Raw genomic sequence first — 26,792 nt, 5'->3', positions numbered from 1 at the left:
ACCGGAAATTGCAGTAAAGTTTAATGTCTCGTGTTATTCGTATGTGCTTCTATCTATGTGTTTTCTACCTATAATACATTCATTTTATCTCTCACAACATGCACCTTTCAAAATTTTTTTACAATCTCTTCACAATATAAGATATTTCAACTTGATAAAATGTCGATAATTCCAGAATAAAATATCGAAACATTCCAAAAAAGAAAGTTTAAATAAAGTTTCACTCCTTTGAAAATTTTCAAGGCAATTACGAGCGATTGTGGGCTTTAATGGGTTAATGGGACGTTAATCTCACAACTCTGACGATAACTCTGATTGGAGGCACGCTATCGTGTTAGAGATACGGATATTGTTTGCCCATTCGGGTGTGTACTCGGTGTCGCGTACGTGCCTGTGTGTTTACAGTGACTTTGCCCCGCCGATCTTCGTCTCCTACTCGATTTCCCGCTTAGACAGTCTCGGCACAAGATAGCGTGGAGCTGTTTTCTTCGTAAAAAAATTTTCTACTCGCAAATTTAATTTAATCTAAATTTAACAGTTGAAAAATTTCGTGAAACAATGAAAATACTATAAGAATATCCGATAATTCTCTATTTATTTATTATGAATGCGTGCAATTGCATTCAAACGCGAAAACGCTAATGATACTACACGATCGTGATTACTTGCGTGTCATATTATGGATACGTTCGTCAAAAAGTAATCTAATTCAACTTTTAATCTATTACGATTGATAATAGAAACGTATTTTTTACATTCTAATCTATTATCTAATCTATTGCTTAAATTATCCACTTTCTGTTAACACTTTGGAATTCTGAAGAAAGCGATTTCAATATCACTAGATAAGCGAAATAAGCTACTTTAAAATGAATCTATCTAATCACGCATTTCTTCATAATTATCATTTGTGCCTCATTAGAGGAAATTCTAAATACCTAACGCGTATCGCATTTCCTTTTAAGAAACTTTGAAGCTTCTGGGTTTTAAAAAATTCATACGACGGTGTTTGATGTAAGTTTATCTTTCTCGTTGAATTGTACGAGATGCCGAAAGATATACTTGTATTCGCGATAGGCGGAGGCGCATTATGGGGCGCCGCACCTGCTAGACTCGATCCTGAGGTGCTTGGTGGATCCGTCAGAAAGTACTCGACGATCGGACAGTATCGCGAGCGCTGGCGCGAAAGCATGCGGCGGGAGTCTCGTCGAGTACTTTCGTTTCGCGCGTCGTGAGTAACACGCGCTCATTCGCGCTCGCGGTGCATCGCTCGTCATCGGAATCGTCTACGCGGCGAGACGTCTAATTAATTTTTTTCTCGCAGTGAACGAAACACATTCCCGCGGGGAAACGTGAAACATTCTCGTGCCAATTTATTCGAGAATTTCTAGATCGGTCCGCGAGGATAAGCGCGACCACGCGGACCACGGATTGTAGGTGAGTGTAAACAACATCGCGCTCTTTTCACCTCACCTTTCTATCTTTCCAGATAAATTTCACTCCCTTCCGCCCTCCCGCGTCCCGATCTCTCTTTTACACGCGCCGCCGATAAGCGCATGCATCTCGCGTTTCTGAGAAAGGATCGGTCCGGCGCATCGGCGAACGGCTTTTCCACGAGGATATTACGCGAGTGGCATTGTCAGTCTCTTACATAACATGCGGCGTGCGGTACGAGAGCGATGAGAATCTTCCCAGTGCACCGCGCGAACATAAAAGCCACACATTTCCATTCGATACAGCCGATTCGTTTTCGATCCCGGTGTTTTTTCGCGACAGCCGCTGATAACGATCGACACAACCGCCGTCGCCGTGAATGTAGACCTCAACCACTGTATTTGGTGTGAAAGCCAAGGTACCGTTCCCGTTTGATAGATCGTCAGTGTCGCGCGGTCCTAAAATGGATTCGCGCGCGATCGAACCTGCTCGCTTCGCATTTTCAGCTAAAAATGACGACGTCCTTGGCGAGGTCACGTGTCCAGCGTCACGCATCCGCGCCGCTCGTTAAACCGATGCTCCATTTGTACGCAGCGTTTCACGCGTATCGCCGCGCATTGATATCACCGCGGATGCGCCTGCAACCGGCAATCCGAACATCCCGTATCGCGCGTTTTATCCTTATTTATTTATCCACATATTCGTTCATTTTGTCACTGTCGATCAATGTTAATTTGTGAAAGATAAAAGATGTGCAGTGAGAAATATATTTGAATTTATATATAAAATACGCTGTTGTATAAATTATTTTAAAATATCTTCATAAAAAATAATTGGAAAGCTGACTAATAATAATTTAAACGATTGTAAATGTATGAATAAAGAGCAAAAGAATTACCTTCAATTATAATCATTATATTATATAATATTATTTTTTACGCAGAATTTGCTATTTCTCCCATGAATTCATTCTATTCTACACAAAGTAAAATGTCACGGACAACTTTTCGAGTTATTCGCTTTTACGCGCTGACGCATCCCTGACGTCACACGCATATCCAATAAGGTGAGACTACGTGGTTGTAGCGTGGATTACCAAAGAAGCGTGTAGTCAATGCAAAGAGTGCATGCTCGTTCTCTTAGATCTATCCGTGAGATATAAAAATCTTATTTGTTCGCGTTTATGCGATTCTCATTGAGATAGAAAAACTAGAGTATTAGAGATATTTATCGAAAATCTTTTTACCAAGTAATTCTAAGCATACGTCTACAATACAACAAACAAAAAACTTTAATTCATTAAAAAGTTCAATTCAGCATTATTATATTCTTTCCTCTCATATGATTGATAGTGCGTTGCAATAATAATAATTATTATTATTATATTATGCAACTACAAAACATATAATTAACAATGTCAGATAAATTGAAGATTGTGTGGCAATTCCACTTGATGTACAGCAAACTTATGAAATGCTTAGAAATGGTATTAATCACATTTCGCAGGAAATATGCAATAATTTAAAAAAAAATGATACCTTGCAGTCATAGATCCTAAGGGCAGAAAAAAATCTAAATACTTGCGTACCTGTTCGTAGTTTGAGGTGAGGAGAACGCGTGCGTAATTCCAACCACAAGGACGCAAGTGTTCAGAGGCGTAGGCAAAGCTTTTTTCAAAGCAAATTAAATTGCTCCGCTCGAAGAATTCATTATCGCACAGTGGCAATTAAGATGGTCAAGCCGCCCAGTACACGTAGCGCAACAAAACGTTACAAAAATGATACATCGCAAACATTGATACTTGTTAGCATTAACTCTCATTACGATTAGAAAATTTTATTGTGAAATCTGCTTATTTTACTCGACGTATTCTCTAATGTCAATGCTTTACTATTTTGCATATCAAAAGTATTCTGCATTTTCTCTGTATTATACGTTCTGTCTATTTCTAATACCAGATAGCATTCCGTCAGTCGTATAATTATTTCCGCCTTTTCAGAATCACCGTTATAGTGAGGAATCGATCGATCCTTAATAACGCATCAATTATCTTTTCAGACAAACAACTCAATTTGCACGAGCTCCGACTTGCGAATTAATAGAGAATCAGAATGAGAAAAGTGCGAGGCTTACGCCAGTTGTACCATTGATACAGGGCACAGGCAATCGGCTGTACGTGGTGCACGCGTGTCTTTAGTCATCTCGATATCATATCGCGCGGACCATATCGAGGTGGTCGCGACCACAGGCCCGCGTGCCACCGCGGCCTTCGGCTTCCACGTAGAAAGAGAGCTTCCCAATAATTTATTGCGCTCCGCGTCTATACGCGAGCTCTCCACATGCGCACCGACATAGCGGAAGAATGAGAAGAGGGATGCACGCTCGCGGCGCGAGACTAATGTCTCGAAATGAATCCCGCATTATCGCGAAGAAATTGAGATGTTTTCTTTCTTTTTCGTCGTCGAGAATTAGAATCTGACATATGAAATTGTCAAACATAATGTTAACTCAATCAGCTCAGAAACCTTTGATGTCTAATCGAGTTTCTAGAAATTTTAGCCTTCTGTGTATTTTAATTTGATTAATAAATAGAGCAAACTGTAACAGTGTGTTTGTTGTTTATTCACAGAAATATTAATACAAACACACTCAGGGTCTATCAATTGAATTCCTTCTCGCAACAACTAATCGAGTGACCCAGCAGAAACACTAGGATTTCGTAGCAGACATGATCGAATGATGGAGGTGATTTCGACACGCCGATACGAGGCCCGTCCACCAGCGAACACCCACTCCTCTATTCTCGTGAGTAACATTTTCTCCGGCTCTTTCAGAATGCATTTTCTCAGCTATTCGCGCGTTTCACTTTCACGAAAGTTTGATGTATGAAAAATTCGATGAAGTGATGAATTATTCGAGAAAAAGTCGAAGGAACAATTTATCGACTAGAAGATGAATAGAAAAAAGAATTGTTGACTAAAAACAATTCATCAAATAAAAATTTTGACGGATAAATTTATTGTTCCATTAATTTGCCATTTCGATAAATTTTTCTTTCAATCAAATCTCTAATCGATTAATTGCTTCCGATTAGCCCTGACCAACTTTGTATTCGATTAAGTCTTATTTTTAGCTCGCATTGTAAGTCGCGTAATTGCGTTAAATCAATCTGTCGAAAGTCATTTGTTCGTTTATTCAGAGTTGATCTTGCGAATAATCTTACTTCACGTTAACATCGGATCGGGATCTGCCGGGTGTCGGTCAAGAGTTTAGTCGCGTGTAACATGGAGTAAGAAAGCGGTTACAGCGAAGTTATTTGCGGTAGACGCGTACTTCTCGCGATACGTAACTTCCCCGGAATGTCCTTAGCCGAAAGGAATCGCCGCTTCGCCTCCTCCGACGCTCTCGCTCGTAGGCGGATTTACATACGTATTGTTTCCTTTTTCAGGTTGACCCTGAGAACTCCGTGGCATTAATCAAAGAAGGTAAATTCCTTGAACAGAAATGTTAATCTACGAACAGAAATGGTAATCTATGACCCTTCGTGCCATCGGCGTGTAAATCGCAAATTTATTAAGACGACGCTATTAACATCGGCATGACTTCCGATAGCTGGAGAGGCAGTAGAAATAGCGAAGAAATATACATTATATGATAAATGTAAAAGGATAAGAGAGATAAAAGAGACTCTAGTATACAGATTCAATTCACTTAAATCGTAAAAAATGATTTGATAAAAATATCTTATCATTTTGTAATCTTGAAAATTTTAACTATGACCATTTTCAAAAGTGCTAACAATATGAGTGGTTAAGTGCCGTAACATTCAGTCCAAAATCTTATGTTTAAATGGCCCAAAATCATCCGACCTGTCGAACCCTCGTATTCGTTATACAAATAGAATAGATTAGATTATTGTATGACCCGAGGATGGAAACATAAAGATAAGCTAGCATTCTTCTTTTCTACTATTTGCTTTATCTGACAAACATGACAATTGCAAAGATAGCTGTTCATCCGGCGTATAAATATTGTTTCGCTTATTTGGCATTAGATTGAAATGCTTGTAAAGGCACGATAATCGACACGAAATAAAATCTTTCGCCGCGTCTCTCCCTGTCGTCGGCTCATCGTTCGCGTTTCGTTTGTCCGTTTGTTCGGGACCGAGAAATTGCTCTTGCTGATGTTGCCGAGCCTGAGAAAATACTTGTTTCCGATTTTCAGAGGAATGGGAAACCCGTAAGAAGAAGGAGATCACCACCACCCGGCAGATCGAGACCAGGGTGAAACGGCAGGTCGTGCTCGAGGACGGCGAGGTCGTCGTCGACACTGGACCCTTCGTCACTACGAACACGACTGAAGATGTCGAGCAACAGGAGCATACGACTCAGGAGGTTTGCACGCTAGTGAATTTAGTGATAAAAATAGCGATGTAAATTTCAGTGATATAAACGCAAAACTTCGTTGTAAATATATTGAACAATTTTTCATTTCTCCAATTTTTTTTTTTTCGTCTCATACTTTCTTATCTTATTTCTTTCGTGTTGGTTAAAAAGGTCCAAGTTGCACTTCAATCATAAGAGTTTTTACGAAACGCGAGATGTAAGAACAAACAAGTTTGCAAAAGCATCTTCTTGGTTCTTTACGACACGCGTCTATTGTTCATTAATCCTGCATACATTGTCAGACTGGAGCCCGGCTTCCTTTTGTAGTATCACGCGCGCGTACAGAAACGTGCCTTTAACGTTTGCGAACTGGTGTTTAGAGACGCACGACCGGGGATCAACCACAGGAGGTCGACTGGCGGCCGACGGCAGGTGGTATCGCGACCGGAAATGGCGGCAACGTCGTGCAAAAGGAGCTCAACGAGACGGTGATGCGGAGCCGCGAGGAGATCGAGGAGAGACTCGAGACGGAGGATCGTCAGCAGTTGGGAGATATCACGGACGAGGTACATATATATATATATATATATATATATATATGTGTGTATATGCAACGCGCGACACACCCACACCTGAATTCCACCTGCGCGTGCCGCAGGGAATACGGCTGTAAACGCGCATTCTCTTTTCCCGGCGTCACGCGCCGCGAAAAGGTCGCGCTGTTTGTTCTCCAAAGACTCGTCCCATCTGATAGTTCGTTGTGTCGTTAGAGACGTATCTTACATTAACACGACAAGCACGGTCGGCACGCGGTCGGCAAGGCGCCAGATATTCCTCTTCATTACAAAATAGCTTGCAGACGAAAAGAAAACATTTACATTTCATATCTCCCAATATCAATATTTTGTCTGTTCATACAAAATTAATATTATATTTCTCTAGAAATGCTATGTGTACGCGTGAAAAGATATATCGAGAAAGATAAAATAGTTTCCAAGCTTTCTCGGTCTGACAACTCGAGCGATTAAATTTGAAACGTGTTTAGAAGATGTGATAATACGCGTCCGCTTATTGTTAGATCAATATGTTATTTTTTTAATGATTGCTTCGCCGTTGCGTTTACTTCGAGCGCGATGTTTAATGAAGCATGCTAATTTGACGTTTATGCCGTCCGACACGATAATAGCAATACAGATCATGTTACTCTCCGAGTGACATAATAACACATCAGTTAGCGCGGATAGACGGGTCCAAGAACAGCGCTTGGTTTCTCATTATAGTAAAAAAAAAAAAAGCCCTTTCTCCCTCCGATACCAATCTATGCAACATGCAATTGCATCCACGACGATCGCGACGAGGTTTTGCAAGCCTCGCGAGGATACGCGAGAGAGGAATACCCGGATTGCGAAAGACGGGCAACAGGTATACACATGAAAGACGCTCTCGCGCGCATGAACGATCCAGGATGGAGGAGGTCGAATCGTTCTGGACGAAGAGGACGAAGGAAGGACGGAGTTAAACGGCGAATGGCGTTGCCAAGTGAGAGAGCAAACGAGAAGGAGAAAGAGATAGAGAGAGAGAGAGAGAGAGAGAAAGAGAGCGGGAGAGAAAAAGAGCAACAGACAAAGCAAGAGAGAGAGGGAGAGGGAAAGGGATCTCAAGAAGTGGAAGTCGATGATCTCTCGATTTTGCTCTCCCTTCACCCAATGGCGATGAAGGAGCCACGAGATGCCACAGCCGCAGTCTCGGCAGCTGTTCCGCACGTCTCGCCCGAGTGCGATCAGCCGCGAATTCAGCCCGCGACCCGGTATCCCGTGTGCCCGTTCTCGTCGGCGGAATCGCGCCGCGGCTCGCGTCGTCCTCGAGGGGGGATCGGGAGAACTCGTCCTACCTCCTCGTGTGGTCCTATCCCTCGCAGCCTCGCGAGATTCCTCGCTCGTCGTCGTCGCCGCTGGACCAGTCGTCCTCGCGCGAGAGATATCGGTACGACCGCTCGGGAAAACACGCGCGCTCTGCTTTAATCAGACGACGCATCGACGGGACGTGTCGCTCTCTTTCTTCTTTTTTTTCTCTGTCTCTCTCTCTCTCTAACAAAATGAAAGGTATATACAATAATCGTTAATAGCCGCATTGAAGTCGGACCTGTTTAAGACCGCATAATACGCCCCATTGCAACTAGACCAGAACACAGATCCGATTGAAAGTAGTGTGACACGGTGAACAGTTTTCTCGGTGGTGTACCGCCGCGATTCGTCATGCTCGTCATCGTCCTCGACGCGCTTGTTCACGGACACTGGTCGCCTCTCGCGCCGGCAATCGGACAATCGTGTCGTGTCATCGCAACCCGGCACTTTGCATAATTCTTCATTTATTCGCCCGGCGTCTTAGTAGGTGCACACGAACGGACGTGTTACGCATTCTTAATGCGTAACCAACCGGCGCATCGATTCGCAGCAAAATCAAGAAAGTCACCGAAGAGATTGCGAATCCGCAATGTTTCTCAGATGTTTGAAGGGAGAAGCACATATAAAAATAACAGCTTGTGTTAAAAAATGTGATTCAATAATTAAGGTCATAATATTCAAGTAAAATTTCGACTGGAGATCAATTCACGATATAATAAAACAAATTAATTATCAAAAATGATAATCAAAATCATTGCTATTATTTTTCGGTTACAAAATTAGAATAAATGTATAGATGCTATTTGAGCGTAAATAAAATTCATGAAAATCGCGATAACCGGTCATACTTTGATTCGTGATATCTTCCTAAGCATTCGGAAATGTACACTTGTTCCATTATAACTGTTCTTGAACGTTGCCTCCCTCGATACATCTTGCAAAGAGGAAAACAAGCGAAGCCGGACCAGCCGGTTTATCGCGACGAGATTTTGGAATATATACATGTATCAAAGGGGAGGGTATTTTCGGAGATAATAACTGGTCGCGAGTGCCGGGGTTAAAATGCGGATGCATCTGCTTTGCAGGCATACCAGAAAGCGGTGCGTAGCAATAGAGGCGACTTGCGAGTTGCACTTGCTGAATCTTCGAAACAGTTGACGCCGCAGTCCGGTCCGCGGGTCATTCAGCACACGACTAGGTCAAACAAGGTTATCGACACCGAGAAGACCTTGGAGAAGAAGGAGCTGAAGGCTGACGGATTAATCGTTACCGAGAAAAAGCGAACGGTCGAGCACGAAGAGGTAAGTCGCGGCAGTAAAAATCGACTAAGTACACTCTCGCTTCCATTTTCCTTTCCTTGTCTCCACTTATCCTCAATGTTCCACAAATTTTAAATAACAATATTAATATTATAATATAATGTAAATAATAAAAAAAAAAAAAATTTTTTTTTTGAACGCGCGAACTCTTCTGTTTCAGATTAACGACGACGAGGTTCCGGACGACGGAAGGAACGACGACGACGCATCGGAAACGAAGAAAGAAAGCTCACAGAGGTACGTTAAGAAGAGAGAAGAGGACGTGGTGGACTACATCTCGGCCGGCGAGAGAGTCGGTCGAGAAATGCGCTACGTCGCAGAGACAAGCGAAGGAGAACGAATAGGCGACTGGTCGCCATCACCAACAGGCATGCGGACGACTCGTCTTCACAAATACTCCGGTACGCGCCGCCTTTCTCTATTAATTTTCCATCGCCGCGTTCCACATGTTTATACGGTCGATCGATCGGACGGTCCGCGGTATATTCCGTAATATACGTAATATCGAAACGCAAAAACTGACGGTTAATAAATTAACGATTTTCTCATCAAGATTATATCTGCAATAAGCAGAAAATTATCTATTTAACAAAAAAAAAAAAATGGTTAAAGTCTCATTGTTTCGAACTTTGAATCTAGAACTCGTCTGGAATTAGAGTCTGAAAAATATCGAAATCCCATTCTCCTACCGACGCAATTCTCTGCAGACAAAAAACACTACACGTTATTATAGGTTTCCCGGATGCCGCGCGGAAAGATGCTCTAACGAAAAAGCCATTGGATCTTGAAGAAGAGGACGAGGCGAGAAAATTCGAAACATCGAAGTGGCTGGAAAGCCACTTCGGTAGCGACTCGCGCTCCTCCCACGGGTCTCTCGACGCCGACGACTCTCCTCTCCCAACCAGCACCAATACAAGCTACATCAATGTTACTATGAAGTCCTGCACACCGAAGGAACGCGATTATCAAAACGCAAGCTCCAACCGCCATCAGCGACGTGGTCGAGACTCGGATTCGCCTTCTAGATATTTTCATGGAATCAGCGAGTGGTCGGAGCGATATCAAGGGAGAGGTATGGAAAAAAACAATTGAAAAAAAATTATTCATAGTATTAATGCTAAAAGATTTGTTTTTAAATTCATATTAAAATATAAAATGTTATTTTTATATAAGTTTCTTGCGAAAGATAAAATTGTACGATTTTCCGATAATATATTTTGCAGTCAAATATAATCAATTTATCACAACTTTATAAATATTAAACTATATATATAATTTTTAAACAATGTGAATGTATAAATTCATGTTTTAGAGAAACAAAATCACGCACGCTCGAGCTCTCCGGTTCGACGTGTGGAATCTCCTCGTGCCAACGGACATGCCCACGGGCATAAGAGAAATCAAGTTGAATCATCATATTCGAAAACTTACGAATCTTTTCGACGCGAATACCAAGATTCCATCGAGGAACGGCAACGCACACCTTCCCCACCGATTCGTCGGAAACCGAAAGAACAAGTACGAATCTTTCCTTTTTTGTAATCGAAATTATCATTTTCTAAAATAAATTTATGAGAAAAATATATACAAAATAATAGAATAGCCTATAGTAAATTTAATGTCTATTTGTGCTCTTTTTAATATTTATTGCTAGATATAAGCAATTAATTAAACGAATAACTGACTTGCATCATCGTAGATTTATAAAATGTTTCATTATATTCATAATTAATGGCTTGCAGTGGACAAAATCTGAAGAAAAGATTAATTTCAATGATCTATCTTTGGGACGTACCTCAAGTCCGGTACATGTGGTGCAAAGAACTTGGGAGAGTCGTAGCCGCGATGTTCAAGAACGCGATAAAAGCACTTCGCCGCGATCACGGTCGATCTCTCCAGAACCGTCGACGCCCCGTCGCGAGGAAAAAAAATCCGACACTACACGGACATCAAAAAGTAAGTTTTCAAAAGATGAAAACAAAATCCATTGAGATGCAACTAGATGTAACTTACAATGTGTGCCTCTCGTTTGTCAAATATTATCTAAAAATCAAGTTTTAACATCGATAAGATAAAAAAAGATTGTTAATATTAATATTACATCATCATAGCTCGTAGATAAAATATCATTGTAAAGCGCTAAAAATCGATTTACAGGTAGCGGTTCTAAGTACAAGATCGGCGAATCTTTTCGAAAGCTGGTGGGCAAATTGCGCTCAGCCAGCACGGAGAGGAAGAATAAACGGGGAAGTTCGATCTCGCAATTGACGCAGACCGATGACAACGGCCCGACCTATTTACAGTACAACGTGATCGATAGAAATATTCCGCTCGTCAGTGAAAGAGTCGTGACGCCGCCGAAGGATAAACCCCCGGAGAGACCACCGCGGTCACCGCGCAACGTCAACAAAGCGTCGAATAAAGTGAGGACAGCCACTAAAACGACCGATCACGTCGTCCAGGAGCAATGGAAGCGTAGCGAGTCCACGCCGCCGCCTTTGCAGAGGTACTATTTGGGCGAGGATCCTTTCGGCGGCAGTATCTACGGCCGCGAGAAAGGATACGAGGACGACAGAGACCAACAGCGACACGGAAGACCGCGCGGCTCCGGTAAAATTACCGTAGATTCGGAGCACAGGTAAATCGAAGTATACTCGATATATGACGTAGTTTGAGAGCGAGACAAATTTTGGCTGATAAATTTCGAATTATTTAAACATCGATTGCTTTGTAATATTACTCGCGGTTATTAGCGGTCGTTTCGATTTCATCTACTTTTTATGGGCTTTGAGATAAATTAAGTTAAATTAATTAAATTAATATTTTAATTTGAGACATAGAGATATACAAGAAAAACTTTAACAAATTGTAAAGAATCACGATTTTTGGCAGACGAAAATGATAATAAATTAAAAGTGAAAGTGCGAGAGACCTGAATTGATTCGAGATATTTCATAAGTTTAGTTGCCCATCGCACACGTGAAATATTTGTCAGAAATGATTCGGCATTTCGAGGATATTTCATGCTTTCGCACATTGTCAGTGAAAATTTGTCTCTCGATGTACATCGGAGGCTGTCATCGTGAGTGGACAACAAATTTGCTATCTCATGTCGCTCAGCCGCCAAAGACGGATCTAATTGTACAAGCTTCAGGAGCCAAAGTGCGAACGACTAAATCGGGGCCGCTTGGGTATCTTTTAAGTCGCATCTCGGCGAACTCGCGCTCGCTTCGATTTCGGGTGAGGGCTGCATGAAGGGTACGCATGAATCTCGAATGTGTGTATGTATATATGGGCTCGTTACGCTCGTTCGATCGTTCAACCGACGAGAGAAAGTACATCACGACTCGGAATCATCTTTCGGAAACGACCGCGTTTCAGCGTTGTCTCCAGCTCCCTCGGCAGATTTAGCAAATCCACCAGCAGACTGGCCGGCGATCACGAGAGGGAGGAGCACTTCCGGTCCACGCAAACATTACCGCGGAATCTGCATTCCGGTGGACAATCGACACGCTCGTCGCAAGCAACATCGCAGACCAGGCGACATCAAGGCGTTCACGCGAATATCGGTACGAGACACGGTACGCCCGGTAAAAGGAACCAGCAGCACAGTAGCATGATCAACATATCGATCAAAAATACTGTGAACACGTCTCCCAAAGTGAACACAGCATCGACCTACAGCACTCTTCAGGCACCACCGAAACCCGAACGGACATACAAATCGTCGCTATCGCGCAGCAAGAGTTTTAACGTCGAGGCGGACAAGAACGGCATCGACACGCCGACGCGCGCACCGTATACCTCCAATTTACACCTGAACCGGTTGGACGAAACACCGCCGCTCAAGAGCCCCGGTATTCTCGCCAGCATCAGTCGTAGTACTAAAGATCTGTTAAAAGATGGTAAATAATAAGCGATGGTCGTCAGTGACGCAACAATGTACATTTCAGTGGAATTATACCGCTCTCCTTTCTCTGCACGCGTACACAAAGATTCTTTTTTTCAAAATATGAGCAGATCAAATCTGGCATGAACAAAGAGCTACAGTTCTAGTAAAATAATGAATTGTATGTATGTTACGTGTATTATAAATTGCGCTGTATATAAATTATCGATAATCTTGTATTTTTTTTTATATTTGATATTTGACCGCCGCTTCTTCTTTTTACTCTTAATTGCATCACTGATGACCACATGTTTATTTGTAAATATATATACAATTAAAATTTTAAATTTATCCTTAATAAATAATTCATTTCATTTTTTATGTTGCGCCTTTCACGAAAGTGATCAAGAAATGATGGACAATGCTAAAGCTAGAAATTATATAATCGATTTTTTGCTTTCGAACGAGAAAAGCGTAATTTTATATGATATACGCAACATCTTTTTTACGAAAGATTGACGCATGAAATCGTCAAATCAAATCATATTTGAAATTGATTATATGAAATATAGTAAAATAGAACACTGATAACAATCGTTAAATTTTTTAACATTAAAAGATGTTTCATATTTTTTTTAACATTTCTTTTATGTGCCACATATTTTAAATTACTGATATTCTTACAAAAAAGTATGAAAAATGTTGCTAACTTCGATATACAATGTACAAAAGAGTTCCGCGTTCATTGTAATTTCTATCATCAATATTCTTTGAGCAAGCATATTTTTTGTTAAATTAAATATCAAATCAAATATAGAAATAATTATATCAAATTAAATATAGGAATAGTCGCCAAAAAAGATATGAAGAACTTGAGACGCCCTGCAATATGAATTATCGTGTATAATTTTTATTAATACGATTTTTGTATTATGTAATATAATTTATATTGTTCATATCTTTGATTTATAATACAAATAAAACTTTTATTTTCAATTGTACATAATTATTATTAAAAAATGCGTCTTTGATTTTAAAAACATTCTTGTTGGGTAAAAACAAACAGATATATAACTGGTTATGTAAATTACAGTATAAAAATTAGTTGTACATTAAGAACCGTTTGCATTATATAACATGAAGAAACGCCTTGACCTCACTCATCGTGGTATAAGTGATGTGTCTGAGACTACATTTATCTATCTGTAAAATTTTTAATACTTATATCTACATTGATATAATTTTATAAATAAAAAAATAACAGTCTAGTAAAAAAAGTTATAATAGCTTCTCTATCACAACCGCAAAAGTTGCAATTAAATGAAAAAAAGTTATTTTATCTTCTTTTTGCGCGCATCATTGATGGACAATTTTCGGAATTTCTTAATGCTGAAATACGTAATCGCTGCGTTTACAATATAAGTGCTAATGCACACTACGCAAATGTCATTAAATATGTATAATATATGAGCTAAATATATCGAGCCAATGTTTGAAAGTATTCCCAGAACAACAACGGCAGCAGAACATGTGTAATTATTAATCATACCTGAAAAAATATTTCATTATTGATAGATAAAATATATATACTGTCAATACTTAAATACATATTGATATATAAAATATATATAAATACTGTCAATACTTAAATACATACTTAAAATTGCAACCTGAGTATAAAATGCTAAACCATATAACGAATTTGGAATGTTAAATATGGAATTTTTTGGAATCAGCCCGAATCCTTTGCCATATCTGAAATACGATATTATTTATTATTTTGTTCGTTGAAATAATTTCATGATTATTTTTAATCATATTTTAAATAATTTTATGGTCACGTCATTTTTATCTTACTTAATCTCTACACTGTTCTCTATAACAACGATCAAATTATGCTGAAAACATTAATCCACACTATTCTTTAGATTATAAATTCCAACATCCTATTTAAAAACTCGCGCAGTTATGCAGCGAAGAATCATGGCTGAACATATGACGTTTCATCGATAACGTGTTCAGTAGAGCAGCAGCAGAGTAGCAATCAACGATTTGCGATAGGTATGTACCTCCAAATCTGGCAAATCATCATGTTCATTGCTACTCTACTGCTATTATCTGTTGTCGCTATTTTTTGATATTCACATAAACATAAATACACATAAATATAATGTTGTATCATTTTTTTATATTATTAAGATAAAATAATGATATTTGTGTTCCTCATTCAGTATAAAATAATATTCTATATAATATAAGGACATGTCTAAAATAAAAATTTATATGGGAATATTTCCTGCAGAAGATAATAAAGTTATTCCATAAAGTTATTCCATTGCATCTCGACTATATAAAGTGATGAAACAAATGAAAAATCGTTAATCATATTTAGACTAAAGGCATGAAGAGAACATAATTATCTTTAACACGATCGTGCCGATGTAGTATATATTTTGCTCACTTACTCGGACATGAATACTTTAGTGCAACTAATATGCTCCGAAATGTCACACAACGCCTCGTACGAATCATCTTGTTCTTTGTTGGTTTCCACGACATATGCATAATACGATAATCCAAGACCGATCACGCACGCGGACAAGATTCCGGTATTGAGTTTTCGTAACGCAGAGTTTCCAACTGCCGGCATCGTGTCACAAAATCACCGTTAATATTCAAGATTAAAAGATTGCTATTGTACGTACACGTATGTTACGTGTTGTGTCTCTATCGTGCTACTGACGACACGGTCATGCACTCGACTCGAGGCAGTATGTTCGAGATGATTTCGAGATAACTAACGGCGACTAACTCGCGTTGGAATAATCTGCTTCCCAAAGCGAGAATCGATATTCAGTGGAGTATTAAAGATGTGTCAACGTTGTGTGAACCAAGCTCTCCGTCACATCGACTCAAATTTCAAGTGCATACTTATTGTAGTGGAAAGCCATTCAGTCGTGCGAATACATTTGCATACAATTTGCTGGAACTTAAGGATTGTGGAGGATTATCTTCGAAGGACCATGCGACTCGACGAATCAGATTCTTTTATTTTTTTTCTGAAATTTGTACATTAGTAGATTCTTAAATAATCCTACCTACATACATACTGCCATATACTGCCTATATAAGGAATAGAGTCCGTAGCAATAGACACTCAACAATTGCCTCTATTTTAAATGTCACCCACACTTGTTTCTCTGCTTTAAAAATAACATCAGTAATCATTTATAAGACTTAGAAATTAAAGTTTGGATCAAAAAATAATTCTGCCTTAAAGTACATGTTCACAACATACTTCTTAATATTAATAAAAGATATTCATGTGTGAAAGAATTCATATGCGATTTTTGTTAGTACAATGTGTTCTACTTTAAAATTTTGAGAAACATATGATGAATGAAGCCAACATGTGATAAATGAACTTTAATATTATAAGCTAGTTAACTAGTTACAACATATGTTAATTTTACTTGTAAAAAAGGTTAATTGTATAAGAGCGATGGATCAGCTCAAAAGAGAGTTCCACATAGAATATCTTTCCCACATATATCAAATTTCGATTTGATTTTCTTGTGTTTATTCTTGTGGAGCCATTGCTCTGGCTTGAGCTTTTACACGCTTCTCATATTCCAGACGATTTTGGCTGTAAGAGAAATTGTTTGAGTGAGTATTCCTTAGATATGAATATTTTTTATAGTCAACACGTCTTATATGTAATACCAATATATTGTATATGCTTCGGCTTGGGCTGGATCTTTCACATTTGGTTCATTCAACAAATCTTGAATACCAAGGAGAATCTGCTTGATTGTAATAGCTGGTCGCCAGTCTTTCTCTTCATCCAATAGCGACAAGCAGACAGTACCAGATGGATAAACATTTGGATGAAACAATGGAGGCTCAAATTTACATTTTGGCGGACTTGATGGATAGTCATCTTTGAAAATCATACGTAGCTTATATAACCCACCCTCCCAAGGAGTCTGCAAAACCACGAGTTTAATGTACAAATGTACATAGCCCTGTGTAATTGTTTAAAAAAAATGAATCCTACAGATTTTTTCCCTGGTATTGCACATTCCCAACTCATTAAGTTAAGGGAACCATCTGGATTCTTGGTTGGTCTAGCTACAAAGCCCTGTAATCAATGATCATCATTCTGCATCATTATGTTAGCAAAAATCAATCTTAAAAATGAATCGTAGAAATGACAAACTAAAGCTGGAATTCCTACACAATTTTTGAAAGCAATTCAAGGAGTTTTAATACTACAGATTTCAAGCTATAATCCATGTTTCGAGAATTTTGCAATATTACTTTATACAAATATTCTACTTTTGTAGACAAAAGCTATACGTTTAATACATTAAATGCTGGCAGTACAGATTCTTTTATCCTCTCTTCTTGATCTACTTCCCTAAAAACAAAATGTAGAATGTTTCATATAGATGATAAAAGTAGATTCAAAACAATTTTCAAAAAATAGGAACAAAAAAATAGTTTTAATATATTAAAATTTAATGTGTTAAACGTATAACACTTCTAAATAGAGATGAATTTATTATCTGCTGACAGGCCTAAAATAGATAAATAAATAGATTATTCTAACGATTAATTTATTTATTAAACGAAATTTAGAAAATCACTTCTGATATTTTGGACCTGAGTGCGACGCGGATGATTGTTTACATTCACGAGAAGTAATATAATACCATGATCGACACACTTCCACGCGCGCGAAGCGAAATGACGCCGGTGGCATGTTCCCGCGGGAACGTGGTTTACAATGCGACTTACGAATGGATGATCCTTCCTCCATGCCTTTCGCTCCTCAGCGAGCCTAGCGATCGCTATGCCTGACATTAGGTTTACGACGATGCGACAATTTTCGGACGGGAAACACTCACGGCCGGACGACGTAAAACGGCGCCCTACGTTCTTTCAATGCCTACGATGTGTCTACGATGTTCTTACAACGTGTGCGATCCTGCCACTGAATTTTAATGCCACCGGAAGCAGGCTTACTGATTGTACAATTACTAGTAAACAATTTCGTAAAGTGCACTCGTTTTGAGGGCGTAACAACTAACTAGCCGAAGGATTACACGTTGATGTATTCACAAAAGCGTTATAGATTCGTTTGAGCTCTTGCACGATTAAGATCGTGGAAGGGTTTCTTCAAGAATAAACTGTCGTGAAACTCAGTCAGTAAAGCAGAACAATTTGTGGACTAAATATGTCGATGAGTTCCAATAGAATGAGATAGCAACTTGTCCAGTTAGATGATTGGTTAGTCCAGAAATTAATCATATGGATTACAATAATTTAAAAAATGCATATACTTTTATGCAAATTAATAAATTGTAATTAAAATATAAATGCAAATTATTTAAAAAATTGTATAAAAAAATTAATTTGCAAATTTTATAAGTTTGATAAATAATTTAAAATAATTTGGTTATGTTTACATTTTTAACAATTTTTAATTATTATTAGTAAAAACTATTATATTATTTTGAAAAATGTATGTATTCACTATTCGATATGGACATTCTAATATTTAATAAGAATATATATTTTTTAAAGATTTTTGTTATCGACATTTTTCTCTAGATATTTCTCTAGAAAGCAAATCTGCTGATTGAATAAAGGATGTCGTATGTACGTCACCTAACATTATAATTCATTGCACTGCATAGCATTGTAAATGCTTCATTAAAATTTCTCTATTATTCCATTGATTCTATTTTGCGTTCTACATATGTGTTTTATCCCAGGTAATCAAATGTTAACAATGTTGACAGACTGACAGCAAATTTGATCAAATTTGCTGTCAGTCTGTCAACATTGTTAACATTTTGTTTGCTGAGATGTTCATGTTTTCAAAGATTTATAGGTATGTATTAATATAAATATATATATTTTTAATTTTTATGAAGATTTAATAGACAAAATAATTTTATCTTTTATATATTTATAATAAGTTATCTATAAGCATCTAAAATAAATATTCCAATGGCCAGATATATCCCACAATCATTAACTACATATTAACAAAATTATTATTTTATATTCATAAATATAACTCCCCCCTCCCCCAAATGATATAAAAAATATTAAATAATTAAATTTGCAAATTAAAAAAATTAAGCATGGTTTTGAAACATTTAATTATATAATAATTAATACAACGAGCTAGTTATCAGCTATAAAATTCTAAAGAATTCAAGAATTAATTTAAAAATCAAATTCTAAACTCTCACATAATATTATATTCCTCATGCTAGTTGTAGTGTGAGGAATATGATTGTATTTTGTTGGAATTTAAAATTTGACTCTTAAGGAATTTATTAATTTTAAGAGCAAGTGATTTTTTTATAATGCTGAACAAGCAATTTTGGTCAGTTTTAGTAAGAAATTTCTAAATTGCTGATTTAAAAAATATCTTTTAAGTTTATTCTACATTATGTCTGGATACTAGCACATATGCATATTCAATATTGACTTTAAACAATCTATAATTCGCTACAGAATTTGAAATAGAAATTTATATATAATTTTATCTAATAGAAAATATTTAAAGAATCAAAATATATCCATATAAAATACATATCACTGAGATATGTGTTTTATATTCTGTGCGTGTACTTTTTTGATTTTTCAAATATTTCAATAAAATTGCAAATAGAACTCTATCTCAAATTTTATTATAAATTATAGATAATCTAAAGATTTATATATAAATAAGTAATAAAATAAATGTCCTATATGTCCAGTAATATTGTAGTATATATTTTTATACATTTTACGATTGCTTTAAGAAGTCAGAAGTTCATAATAATGTATATCGCTAAACGACGCTCTAAGTTTTACTGTTTGAAAAATGTATTATCACAATATGCATCACTGCACCTAACAGATCACATCTTGGTAGCTGTGCTTGTTATCGCGCAATATGTTCATTACACGTTAAGCCATTGGGTCGCTTTATCCACCTGACACGCCGAATACAGCTTCTTTTCTCATTAACGTCACTGCTATTCTTCATGCGACACTTGCTACGATCACGCGCGCGATGCGGGTGCGTTGCTAAATCGACGTCGCGTTAAAGAAAAAAGTGTCGAGTGATACCAGAGTTTCATATTTCTCATCAATTACGTTTTGTCTATTTGTAACCGAGCATATCTATTTATAAATAATTCACATCGACATCAATATTTGGATTTCTTAAAATTTTACATGACGAAAATGATAGCACAACAAATTTTTCTGTAAGTACCTAAATTTTACTCTTATTTTCTGCATCAAAATTATTCTGCATAAAAATATTGCGGCTTTCATTGTGATAAATTAGTCTTACTACATATTTTGCAATAATTTCTTTCTAAAAGATTTTGAAAAATATTTAATGCATATTGATTATGGATAGAAATAGAAGATTTAGAAACTAGAAAGCACATTTATATTTATAAATAGAAAATTTTACCAAGAATAAATTAAGAAGTTTATGATACATTACTTAATAATAACTGGTAGATACCTATAATTACTTGTTCAAAAATGTAACTAGTACGATCAAGTTTTGAAAAAACTATTTTAAAAAAGTTTTTATTTATTCTCGTTATTTATAGATCATTAAGTAATAAGTTCTAATTATATATTCCGTATGTATCTGTGTGACAAATTTAAAAAAGCACAGTCGTGCTATTAGTAAATATATTATATTTGTGACCGAATTCTTCATGAGAAGTGTGGGCCATTTAGCTTGAAAGATAACTGTAACAATATTTGCACGATATTTAGTATCAGTGCGGCAAAGTTGTGCGTTGACAATCAAAAGTAAGCGTGAAAACATTCGCGTCGCGTGATTTGTTCACATTCATTATGTAGGCGTGCTTAAGCATGCTTAAGCATGAAACAGAATTGTTTGGAAAGTGGAATCGATCGTTCAAGTGTTTTAAGCACTGATAAGTTAAACCGACCGAAGCTCGTGCGTCAAAGCTCAGGCTAAGAGGGAGATAATAAATTGCGAGATATTAAATTATACACATGAGTTCGTTAATGGGAAAAATAATGGCATGGTGCATTGGTTCCGTTATCGCATCTTGTACAAATATAATGAAGCTGCCAAGTAATAAAGATTATAAATCTCTCATGCTAACACACCTACTTCCGTCACATGCCTCCGTGAAAGTGAATTATGCAACGTCTTTAAATGTTATTTTGCGACTAAATAAAAAAATGAATTTTATTTCGTAGAATCACACGCAGATGTTTAAACAGCTTGTCGTGAAGCTAATTTAAATTCCATTGAACTATACGGTTGAGATAACCCATATTAATTCAATTTTTCAATGATTTTTACAAAGAATTGACAATAAAAAAATATTTTACTTACAGAATTATACTTTTCTGTATATGCACACATTTTTCGAATGGTTTTACAAAAGATGACGACATTTGTTACGGGAATCGTCCACATATCAACGATTACCCCGAATGCCATTTTTTGAAAAACCGATATCGTCTCGTTTGTTTCAATGGTCTTAAAGACGAATGGAAAGCAAAGTAAGTAATGAAAGCTAAATTAAAATCTAAATCTAAATATTTTCAAGGAATTATTGAACTATTGATTTCTCGACAAAAAATCAAGTGTTCAAAATTTTGAAATCTGATATTATCTATTTGATATTCCGAAATATTTTTAACGTTATTAAATTTTTAGGTCTGAAAATGTGCAGGTACTTATTCTTTGCGAGTGGCCGAAGGAAACGTTTGATCCGCAAGAAGTTCTACAGGGATTTACGTTCTTACGAAAGTTAATAATCGCGAACAGTAATAATTTAACGCGATTATCAACTGCATTTTCGTTTGAAGCGCAAAATCTCGAGGTAAAAAATATTAGTCAAACGCTTGAAAAGCAAATCTAAATTTTATTAAAGTTTTTTATTCGAATTTTCATGGACAATAACGCGATAATAAAATTTCAATGATTTCCCTGTCTGCCGTCAAAGAAAAAAATAGAAGCTAATAATCTACGTGGCAAAATATTGAACATGAAAATTCGTTTTTTATTGCAAGATTTATTTTACGTATAATTATGAGAGCTTAGAGGTAGATGTGTTTGCATTGACAGAAAATCAACGTGACTGGCACAAAGCTGCATACATTTCCAAAAGATGCGTTCTCTAATCTACCGGTTTTGAAATATCTTGACTTAAGAAACAATGCTCTCGAAGAAATCAACATTACAGCTTTTGGTACACCAGCATTAAACCACATTCATCTAACTGGTAAGCATAATTTCTCTAATTTTTTATTAAAAAATTTTAGAACACTAAAAACTTTTTGCCAAGATTTGGAATCTCTTTACAAGCATATAAATAAAGGAATGGTCAAAATTAAAAAGAAATGCTAACCAAAATTGTATTAAATTGTTTAAAATGCTTTAATATTTTTGTTATTTGAAACAATAAGCTGTTTGATCAAAATTACACTCAATTAACGCTTGCGTCATGGATTAATGATGTACTGACGCAGGTAATCCATTGAGATGTACGAAAGATACAGCGTGGATTTTGGATTCTAGCGAAGGATCAACTGCGAGCAAAGTCGTCGACAAAGACAAATTGCTTTGCACTACACCGTATGATGGAAGACCACTTGTCTCAGTCGTCGAGATAATCGCGGTAACAAGAAAATACACCCTTTTCTTGCAATTAATAGCTAACACGTAGAAGCAGCTTTGGGGTATTAAATTTCGATCTTGTTGAATCTTGAATTTGGTTTCCAGACGTTGGAAGAAGAATGCAAACGAACAGTTTGCGACTGTGAACTGATTTATGTGGTTGGCGCGGGTACATTTACGCAGAAGCAACTTATAACCTTTAATTCAGTCAATTGCAGCCATCGCGGTCTAACCGAAATGCCCAGTTTCTTACCCGCAAATACAACGACTCTTCGTTTAACCGGAAATAAGGTTCTTTTATCTAATTCTCGACATTTTAATTAATAATTATTGTTTTTTGCAAACACAGACATTATATACATACATTTTGATAATTTTTGAGTGTTTCTCAAATATCAAATAAAAGAATAAAATATTATATTAGAATTATTTTTTTCTATTCTTTTTTCTTGTATAATATGCATTTTTTTTCTATATGTATATGTTAAAAGTAAACATTCACATGTATAGTAATTAAAGTATTTTTAATCTAATCTTTTGTTTATTGCAGATTAAGGACCTAACTCCACTTACGACAAATCCTACTTACAAGTCAGTACTGGATCTTTACTTAAACGACAATTTGATGGAATCTATTGTTAAACTAGAAGGATCAGATTGGCTAGATCGTTTCCGACTGCTTAATCTTCGAGGAAATAAACTCACTGATGTTAGTTTTTAGATCTATTAAAATTATTAAATTATTATGAGAAGAGAAAACCCACTTCACAAAATTGATTGCTTGATTCCGTGTGGTACGCGGTAGACGGTTAAGAACCTAGATACGCAATTTAAGAAGATTATAAAGTATCACCGCGCTATTTGCGGATCGAATATAGTTTGTCGCTATTTAATAAAGAGAACCATAATGAGACTATAGATATAGTTTATGATTCTTTGTTCTGACGTCTTTTTCAGTTGCCTACTTATGCTCTGGAAAACGCGTTACTGCACAATAGCAATGCAGCTGGTCTGTATCTTGGAAACAATTCGTGGACGTGCGATTGTCATTTTACACCGAGCTTCCAGGTACGATTAAATTAGCAATTTAGTTTGCATATAATTTTTATATTATTTAAAAAAATCAAAAACTGGCAATCAATCATTTTTTATGTTATTAAAGAATCAAAATGGATAAATAAAAATAAAAAGAAATAAGAGAAATTCAACAAAAATAAATCTACTTGGTAATGCCAAATAATTACAATTTCGATATTTATAAATTCTTGACTTTAATTTAAGATAGTTGATATTGTAAATATTTAATTTCTATTAATTTATTTGCATATATATTTTTCTAGGATCTTTTAATTAGGCATCCAAGTATAGTAAAGGATATCAACGATATACGATGTGCTTTCATAAGTGATAACGATATCTCCAACAAGCAGGTAATTATTTACATGCCTTTTTCATGAAACCAAGTTATTAAGGAATAAATATAGATAATGTAATTCAGCTCGATTACATTGTGTTTTAATATTATTGAATGACATTTAGATTCGCGATCTTACCCGGACAGAAATCTGCATTTCATCAAATGAAGATGCTTGGCTCCATCCCCTCGACATTTTGAACATCGTATTAGCGTCATTAATATTTCTTATACTTGGCAAGCTTCTGTATGATTACTGGTCTTTTAAGAAAACTGGAAAGCTACCTTGGATTGTTGCCAAAATGCCATGAGAGTAATACCATAAAAATATCTCTTATTTCTTGTAAAAAGAACAGATCAAGCAGTTCAAATAACTTTTTTACTGAACTGACATATTTATCTTGTAAACCGTATGAGTTTGAGCATACTGACGTATTAGACTATGAGTTTAATAAATCTTTCAATGCAGTAAAAGACATAATTGTAGATGGCAATGCAATTACCAAAACATATAGTACAGTGAATATTGACAAGTAAAAAGACGTGATATTAGTATTTTATATGTAATACGCAGGTATAAAAAATGAATTGACTCACCATTCGTTGTACTCTAGCTAAATACGCATCTAGCTGTATCTGGAGAAATAGATCAATATTTTAGTTATTATAAATTATCATTTTTTATATTACTATGTAATATTATGGAATAAATTGTGCAAATATTCAATAAACGTTTTAATAAAAATATTTTCAAACATTTTAATAAATTTCAATATACAAATTGTGATTATGCATATGTATGTTATGTTCATATTTAAATAATAGGCGAATAATAGTGCTTACCAGCTAGAGTATTGCTGTATGCTTTATCTGCTATAGAATCCGCCTTAGCAACTCCTCATCACCTCCATCCTTGAAGAGTCGATGAATACCGCAAACTCGTACTTATTATTGATTACGCACACTTCACTTCCACTTTTCACAGATTCGCGTCAGAAATTTACTTCGCCGCGGTACACAAAATGCAAACTTGAGATGAATTCTACTTACGGCAAACGTACAACTGTACCGATAACATAACCGCACTTGACATGAGTGAGACGAAGGATGAACGACGTGTTTTGACGATCACGCGGCATCATCAGATAAAAACAACATTTTATTTGACTTTATTCCGGAGCTGAATTTTCGATATGCTACTTCTAATGTAAATGGCGCATGCACATAATTTATACATCGGAAGCCATACTCACTGAGAGCGTATCGGTTTCCACAAAGCATCCATAGTTAATCGCAAAAATCAACGACGAATAATACGTTCCAGTAATCGCCCGTAACTTTAATCGGCACTTCTAACAAATATTCGCACTCGTTATGCTCTTATAATAAGTAAAATAAACGGTGACTCCCCGAATGCGCGCTTCGCGATGCTTTCTGATTCAAAACGGCCAAATAGAAGTTATCATGCCGACTAGAAGATGGCGCGCATAAATACATTCGACATGGGTAATGCTCTATCTACACCGAAGGATGATCCTGCTTGTGGCTCATCCGATCACTTTCGCCTTCAGTGTGATTTTCAATGTGTTTCAATGCGTCTACATTACTCGCTCGGATGAGCCACAAGCAGGATCATCCTTCGGTGTAGATAGGGCACAAAGTAACTTAGTTCTATCAACATCGATACGTCACGCGTTATATATCTATTACTTTTCAACTATTGATATAATCATTTTTATTAATCACGTCGGTTTGATTGTAGAATGCAATATTACGCCAGTATATACATTGCGTTTCAAGCTGATACGAATAATACAACTGTCATAATGATACAATCTATCGGAGGGCAATGCAGATAACGTATTTATCGATAATCGACGTTAGCTCAATCGCCATCTTGCGGCCATCATGAAAAATATTACTTTATTGCATATTTCGGATGACACAAAGCGCGGACTCGGAGATCAGACGCTTGTTCTTGCTTATTTATCTCGTTAAAAATGCATAACAAGTTTGGTATACGAATTGGTATGGGAAATGTAGATTAAAGTGACGGGCGATTACCGGAACGTATTATTTGTCGTAGATGTTCGCGATACCGTGGGTACACCGTGGACTGAAACCGATACGATGTCACTCATTGTCAGTGAGTATAGCTTTCGATGTATGGACTATGTTCATGCATCATTTGCACTAGAGATAGCGTATCGAAAATTTAGCTCGCCGGAGTAAAGTCGGATAAAATATTTATATGTAATGATGCCGCGTGATCGTCAAAACACGTTCATCTTTCGTCTCTCTCACGCTGAGTGCGGTTATAGTATCGGTTATAATTATACATTTAAGCCTGATTTACAATGTGCTTCTTGTGTATTGGTTTCTTGCTCTTTATCTTTCGTATTTTTGTTTTTCATGTGTTTATCGCATGGAGTCAAGAAATATCGTCGTTTACAATTTGTCCTTTCTAAATTTCCGAAGAAAAATACTACTTTACATAGAGGCAAAAAGGCAGAAAAAACCAAAAAGCACATTATAGATTCGGCTTTACGGCAAGTAGTAGAATTCCGAGTTTACATTTCGTGTGTCGCGGCAAAGTAAATTTCTAATGTGAATCTGTGACAAGTGAAAGTGAAGTTCGCGTATTTAATAAGTACGAGTTTGTGGTTTATCTCTCTTCAGAGATGATAAGGAGCTGTTAAAGCGAAATTTCTGTGGCAGATAAAACACATAGGAATACTCTAGTTGGTAAGCATTAT

General features: G+C 36.7%; 5 protein-coding genes across 7 annotated transcripts in view; 3 read left to right on the top strand and 2 right to left on the bottom strand.

Moving 5' to 3' along the window:
• Positions 1-1,185: 1,185 nt before the first annotated feature.
• On the top strand, positions 1,186-13,927 carry chas (chascon). The gene is made up of 12 exons (XM_067355019.1): positions 1,186-1,437; positions 4,064-4,239; positions 4,883-4,919; positions 5,659-5,828; positions 6,200-6,385; positions 8,809-9,024; positions 9,203-9,443; positions 9,776-10,114; positions 10,355-10,560; positions 10,785-10,998; positions 11,200-11,680; positions 12,424-13,927. Exons 2-12 carry the CDS (start codon positions 4,171-4,173, stop codon positions 12,953-12,955), a joined length of 2,691 nt encoding a protein of 896 aa, XP_067211120.1. The 5' UTR covers positions 1,186-1,437; positions 4,064-4,170; the 3' UTR covers positions 12,956-13,927.
• A 24-nt stretch (positions 13,928-13,951) lies between these two features.
• On the bottom strand, positions 13,952-15,816 carry Vkor (Vitamin-K epoxide reductase). The gene is made up of 3 exons (XM_012364864.2): positions 15,397-15,816; positions 14,589-14,686; positions 13,952-14,480 (listed from the first exon to the last, which is right to left on the bottom strand). The coding sequence occupies exons 1-3, from the start codon at positions 15,579-15,581 to the stop codon at positions 14,263-14,265; spliced, it is 501 nt and encodes a 166-aa protein (XP_012220287.1). The 5' UTR covers positions 15,582-15,816; the 3' UTR covers positions 13,952-14,262.
• A 145-nt stretch (positions 15,817-15,961) lies between these two features.
• Positions 15,962-18,135, bottom strand: lwr (lesswright). 2 transcript variants are annotated; one of them, XM_067355032.1, is made up of 4 exons: positions 17,732-18,135; positions 16,989-17,072; positions 16,655-16,917; positions 15,962-16,577 (listed from the first exon to the last, which is right to left on the bottom strand). In XM_067355032.1, the coding sequence occupies exons 1-4, from the start codon at positions 17,795-17,797 to the stop codon at positions 16,511-16,513; spliced, it is 480 nt and encodes a 159-aa protein (XP_067211133.1). In that variant the 5' UTR covers positions 17,798-18,135; the 3' UTR covers positions 15,962-16,510. The 2 variants fall into 2 exon arrangements, with proteins under 2 accessions (XP_067211133.1, XP_067211134.1); XM_067355033.1 differs by lacking the exon at positions 17,732-18,135 and adding an exon at positions 17,647-17,665.
• Positions 18,136-18,739: 604 nt separating this feature from the next.
• swi2 (Protein singed wings 2) lies at positions 18,740-24,793 on the top strand. 2 transcript variants are annotated; one of them, XM_012364858.2, is made up of 10 exons: positions 18,740-18,830; positions 21,335-21,502; positions 21,660-21,825; positions 22,071-22,227; positions 22,475-22,623; positions 22,728-22,913; positions 23,173-23,331; positions 23,580-23,690; positions 23,963-24,052; positions 24,162-24,793. In XM_012364858.2, exons 1-10 carry the CDS (start codon positions 18,805-18,807, stop codon positions 24,345-24,347), a joined length of 1,398 nt encoding a protein of 465 aa, XP_012220281.2. In that variant the 5' UTR covers positions 18,740-18,804; the 3' UTR covers positions 24,348-24,793. The 2 variants fall into 2 exon arrangements, with proteins under 2 accessions (XP_012220281.2, XP_012220280.2); XM_012364857.2 differs by lacking the exon at positions 18,740-18,830 and adding an exon at positions 19,919-20,205.
• Positions 24,794-26,435: 1,642 nt separating this feature from the next.
• The window catches only part of Snp (Snipper), an 82,751-nt gene continuing 82,394 nt past the window's right edge, over positions 26,436-26,792 (top strand). The window contains exon 1 of the mRNA XM_012364862.2: positions 26,436-26,781. The gene's annotated coding sequence lies outside the window, so the exon portion shown is untranslated. The remainder of the gene's footprint in view (positions 26,782-26,792) is intronic.

Source organism: Linepithema humile, chromosome 5 (genome assembly GCF_040581485.1).
Source record: "Linepithema humile isolate Giens D197 chromosome 5, Lhum_UNIL_v1.0, whole genome shotgun sequence".
Classification (NCBI taxonomy): Eukaryota; Metazoa; Arthropoda; class Insecta; order Hymenoptera; family Formicidae; genus Linepithema; species Linepithema humile.
Note: the sequence above shows the minus strand (reverse complement) of the source record. Positions and strands in the feature narration are given on the sequence as shown.

What these genes read in the sequence shown, in the direction of transcription:
- chas (XM_067355019.1), top strand. Translation starts at nt 4,171, where the DNA reads ATGATGGAGGTGATTTCGACACGCCGATACGAGGCCCGTCCACCAGCG. An exon ending in ACACCCACTCCTCTATTCTC is followed by an intron (nt 4,240 to 4,882) that starts GTGAGTAACATT and finishes TTCCTTTTTCAG; the next exon opens with GTTGACCCTGAGAACTCCGT. An exon ending in TGGGAGATATCACGGACGAG is followed by an intron (nt 6,386 to 8,808) that starts GTACATATATAT and finishes TCTGCTTTGCAG; the next exon opens with GCATACCAGAAAGCGGTGCG.
- Vkor (XM_012364864.2), bottom strand. Translation starts at nt 15,581, where the DNA reads ATGCCGGCAGTTGGAAACTCTGCGTTACGAAAACTCAATACCGGAATC. An exon ending in ACTAAAGTATTCATGTCCGA is followed by an intron (nt 14,687 to 15,396) that starts GTAAGTGAGCAA and finishes ATCGTATTTCAG; the next exon opens with ATATGGCAAAGGATTCGGGC. An exon ending in TACTCAGGTTGCAATTTTAA is followed by an intron (nt 14,481 to 14,588) that starts GTATGTATTTAA and finishes ATATTTTTTCAG; the next exon opens with GTATGATTAATAATTACACA.
- lwr (XM_067355032.1), bottom strand. Translation starts at nt 17,797, where the DNA reads ATGTCAGGCATAGCGATCGCTAGGCTCGCTGAGGAGCGAAAGGCATGG. An exon ending in GGAGGAAGGATCATCCATTC is followed by an intron (nt 17,073 to 17,731) that starts GTAAGTCGCATT and finishes CATTGATTACAG; the next exon opens with GGCTTTGTAGCTAGACCAAC. An exon ending in GAAGCATATACAATATATTG is followed by an intron (nt 16,578 to 16,654) that starts GTATTACATATA and finishes TTTCTCTTACAG; the next exon opens with CCAAAATCGTCTGGAATATG.
- swi2 (XM_012364857.2), top strand. Translation starts at nt 20,174, where the DNA reads ATGACGAAAATGATAGCACAACAAATTTTTCT. An exon ending in ATAGCACAACAAATTTTTCT is followed by an intron (nt 20,206 to 21,334) that starts GTAAGTACCTAA and finishes TTTTACTTACAG; the next exon opens with AATTATACTTTTCTGTATAT. An exon ending in TTGAAGCGCAAAATCTCGAG is followed by an intron (nt 21,826 to 22,070) that starts GTAAAAAATATT and finishes TTGCATTGACAG; the next exon opens with AAAATCAACGTGACTGGCAC.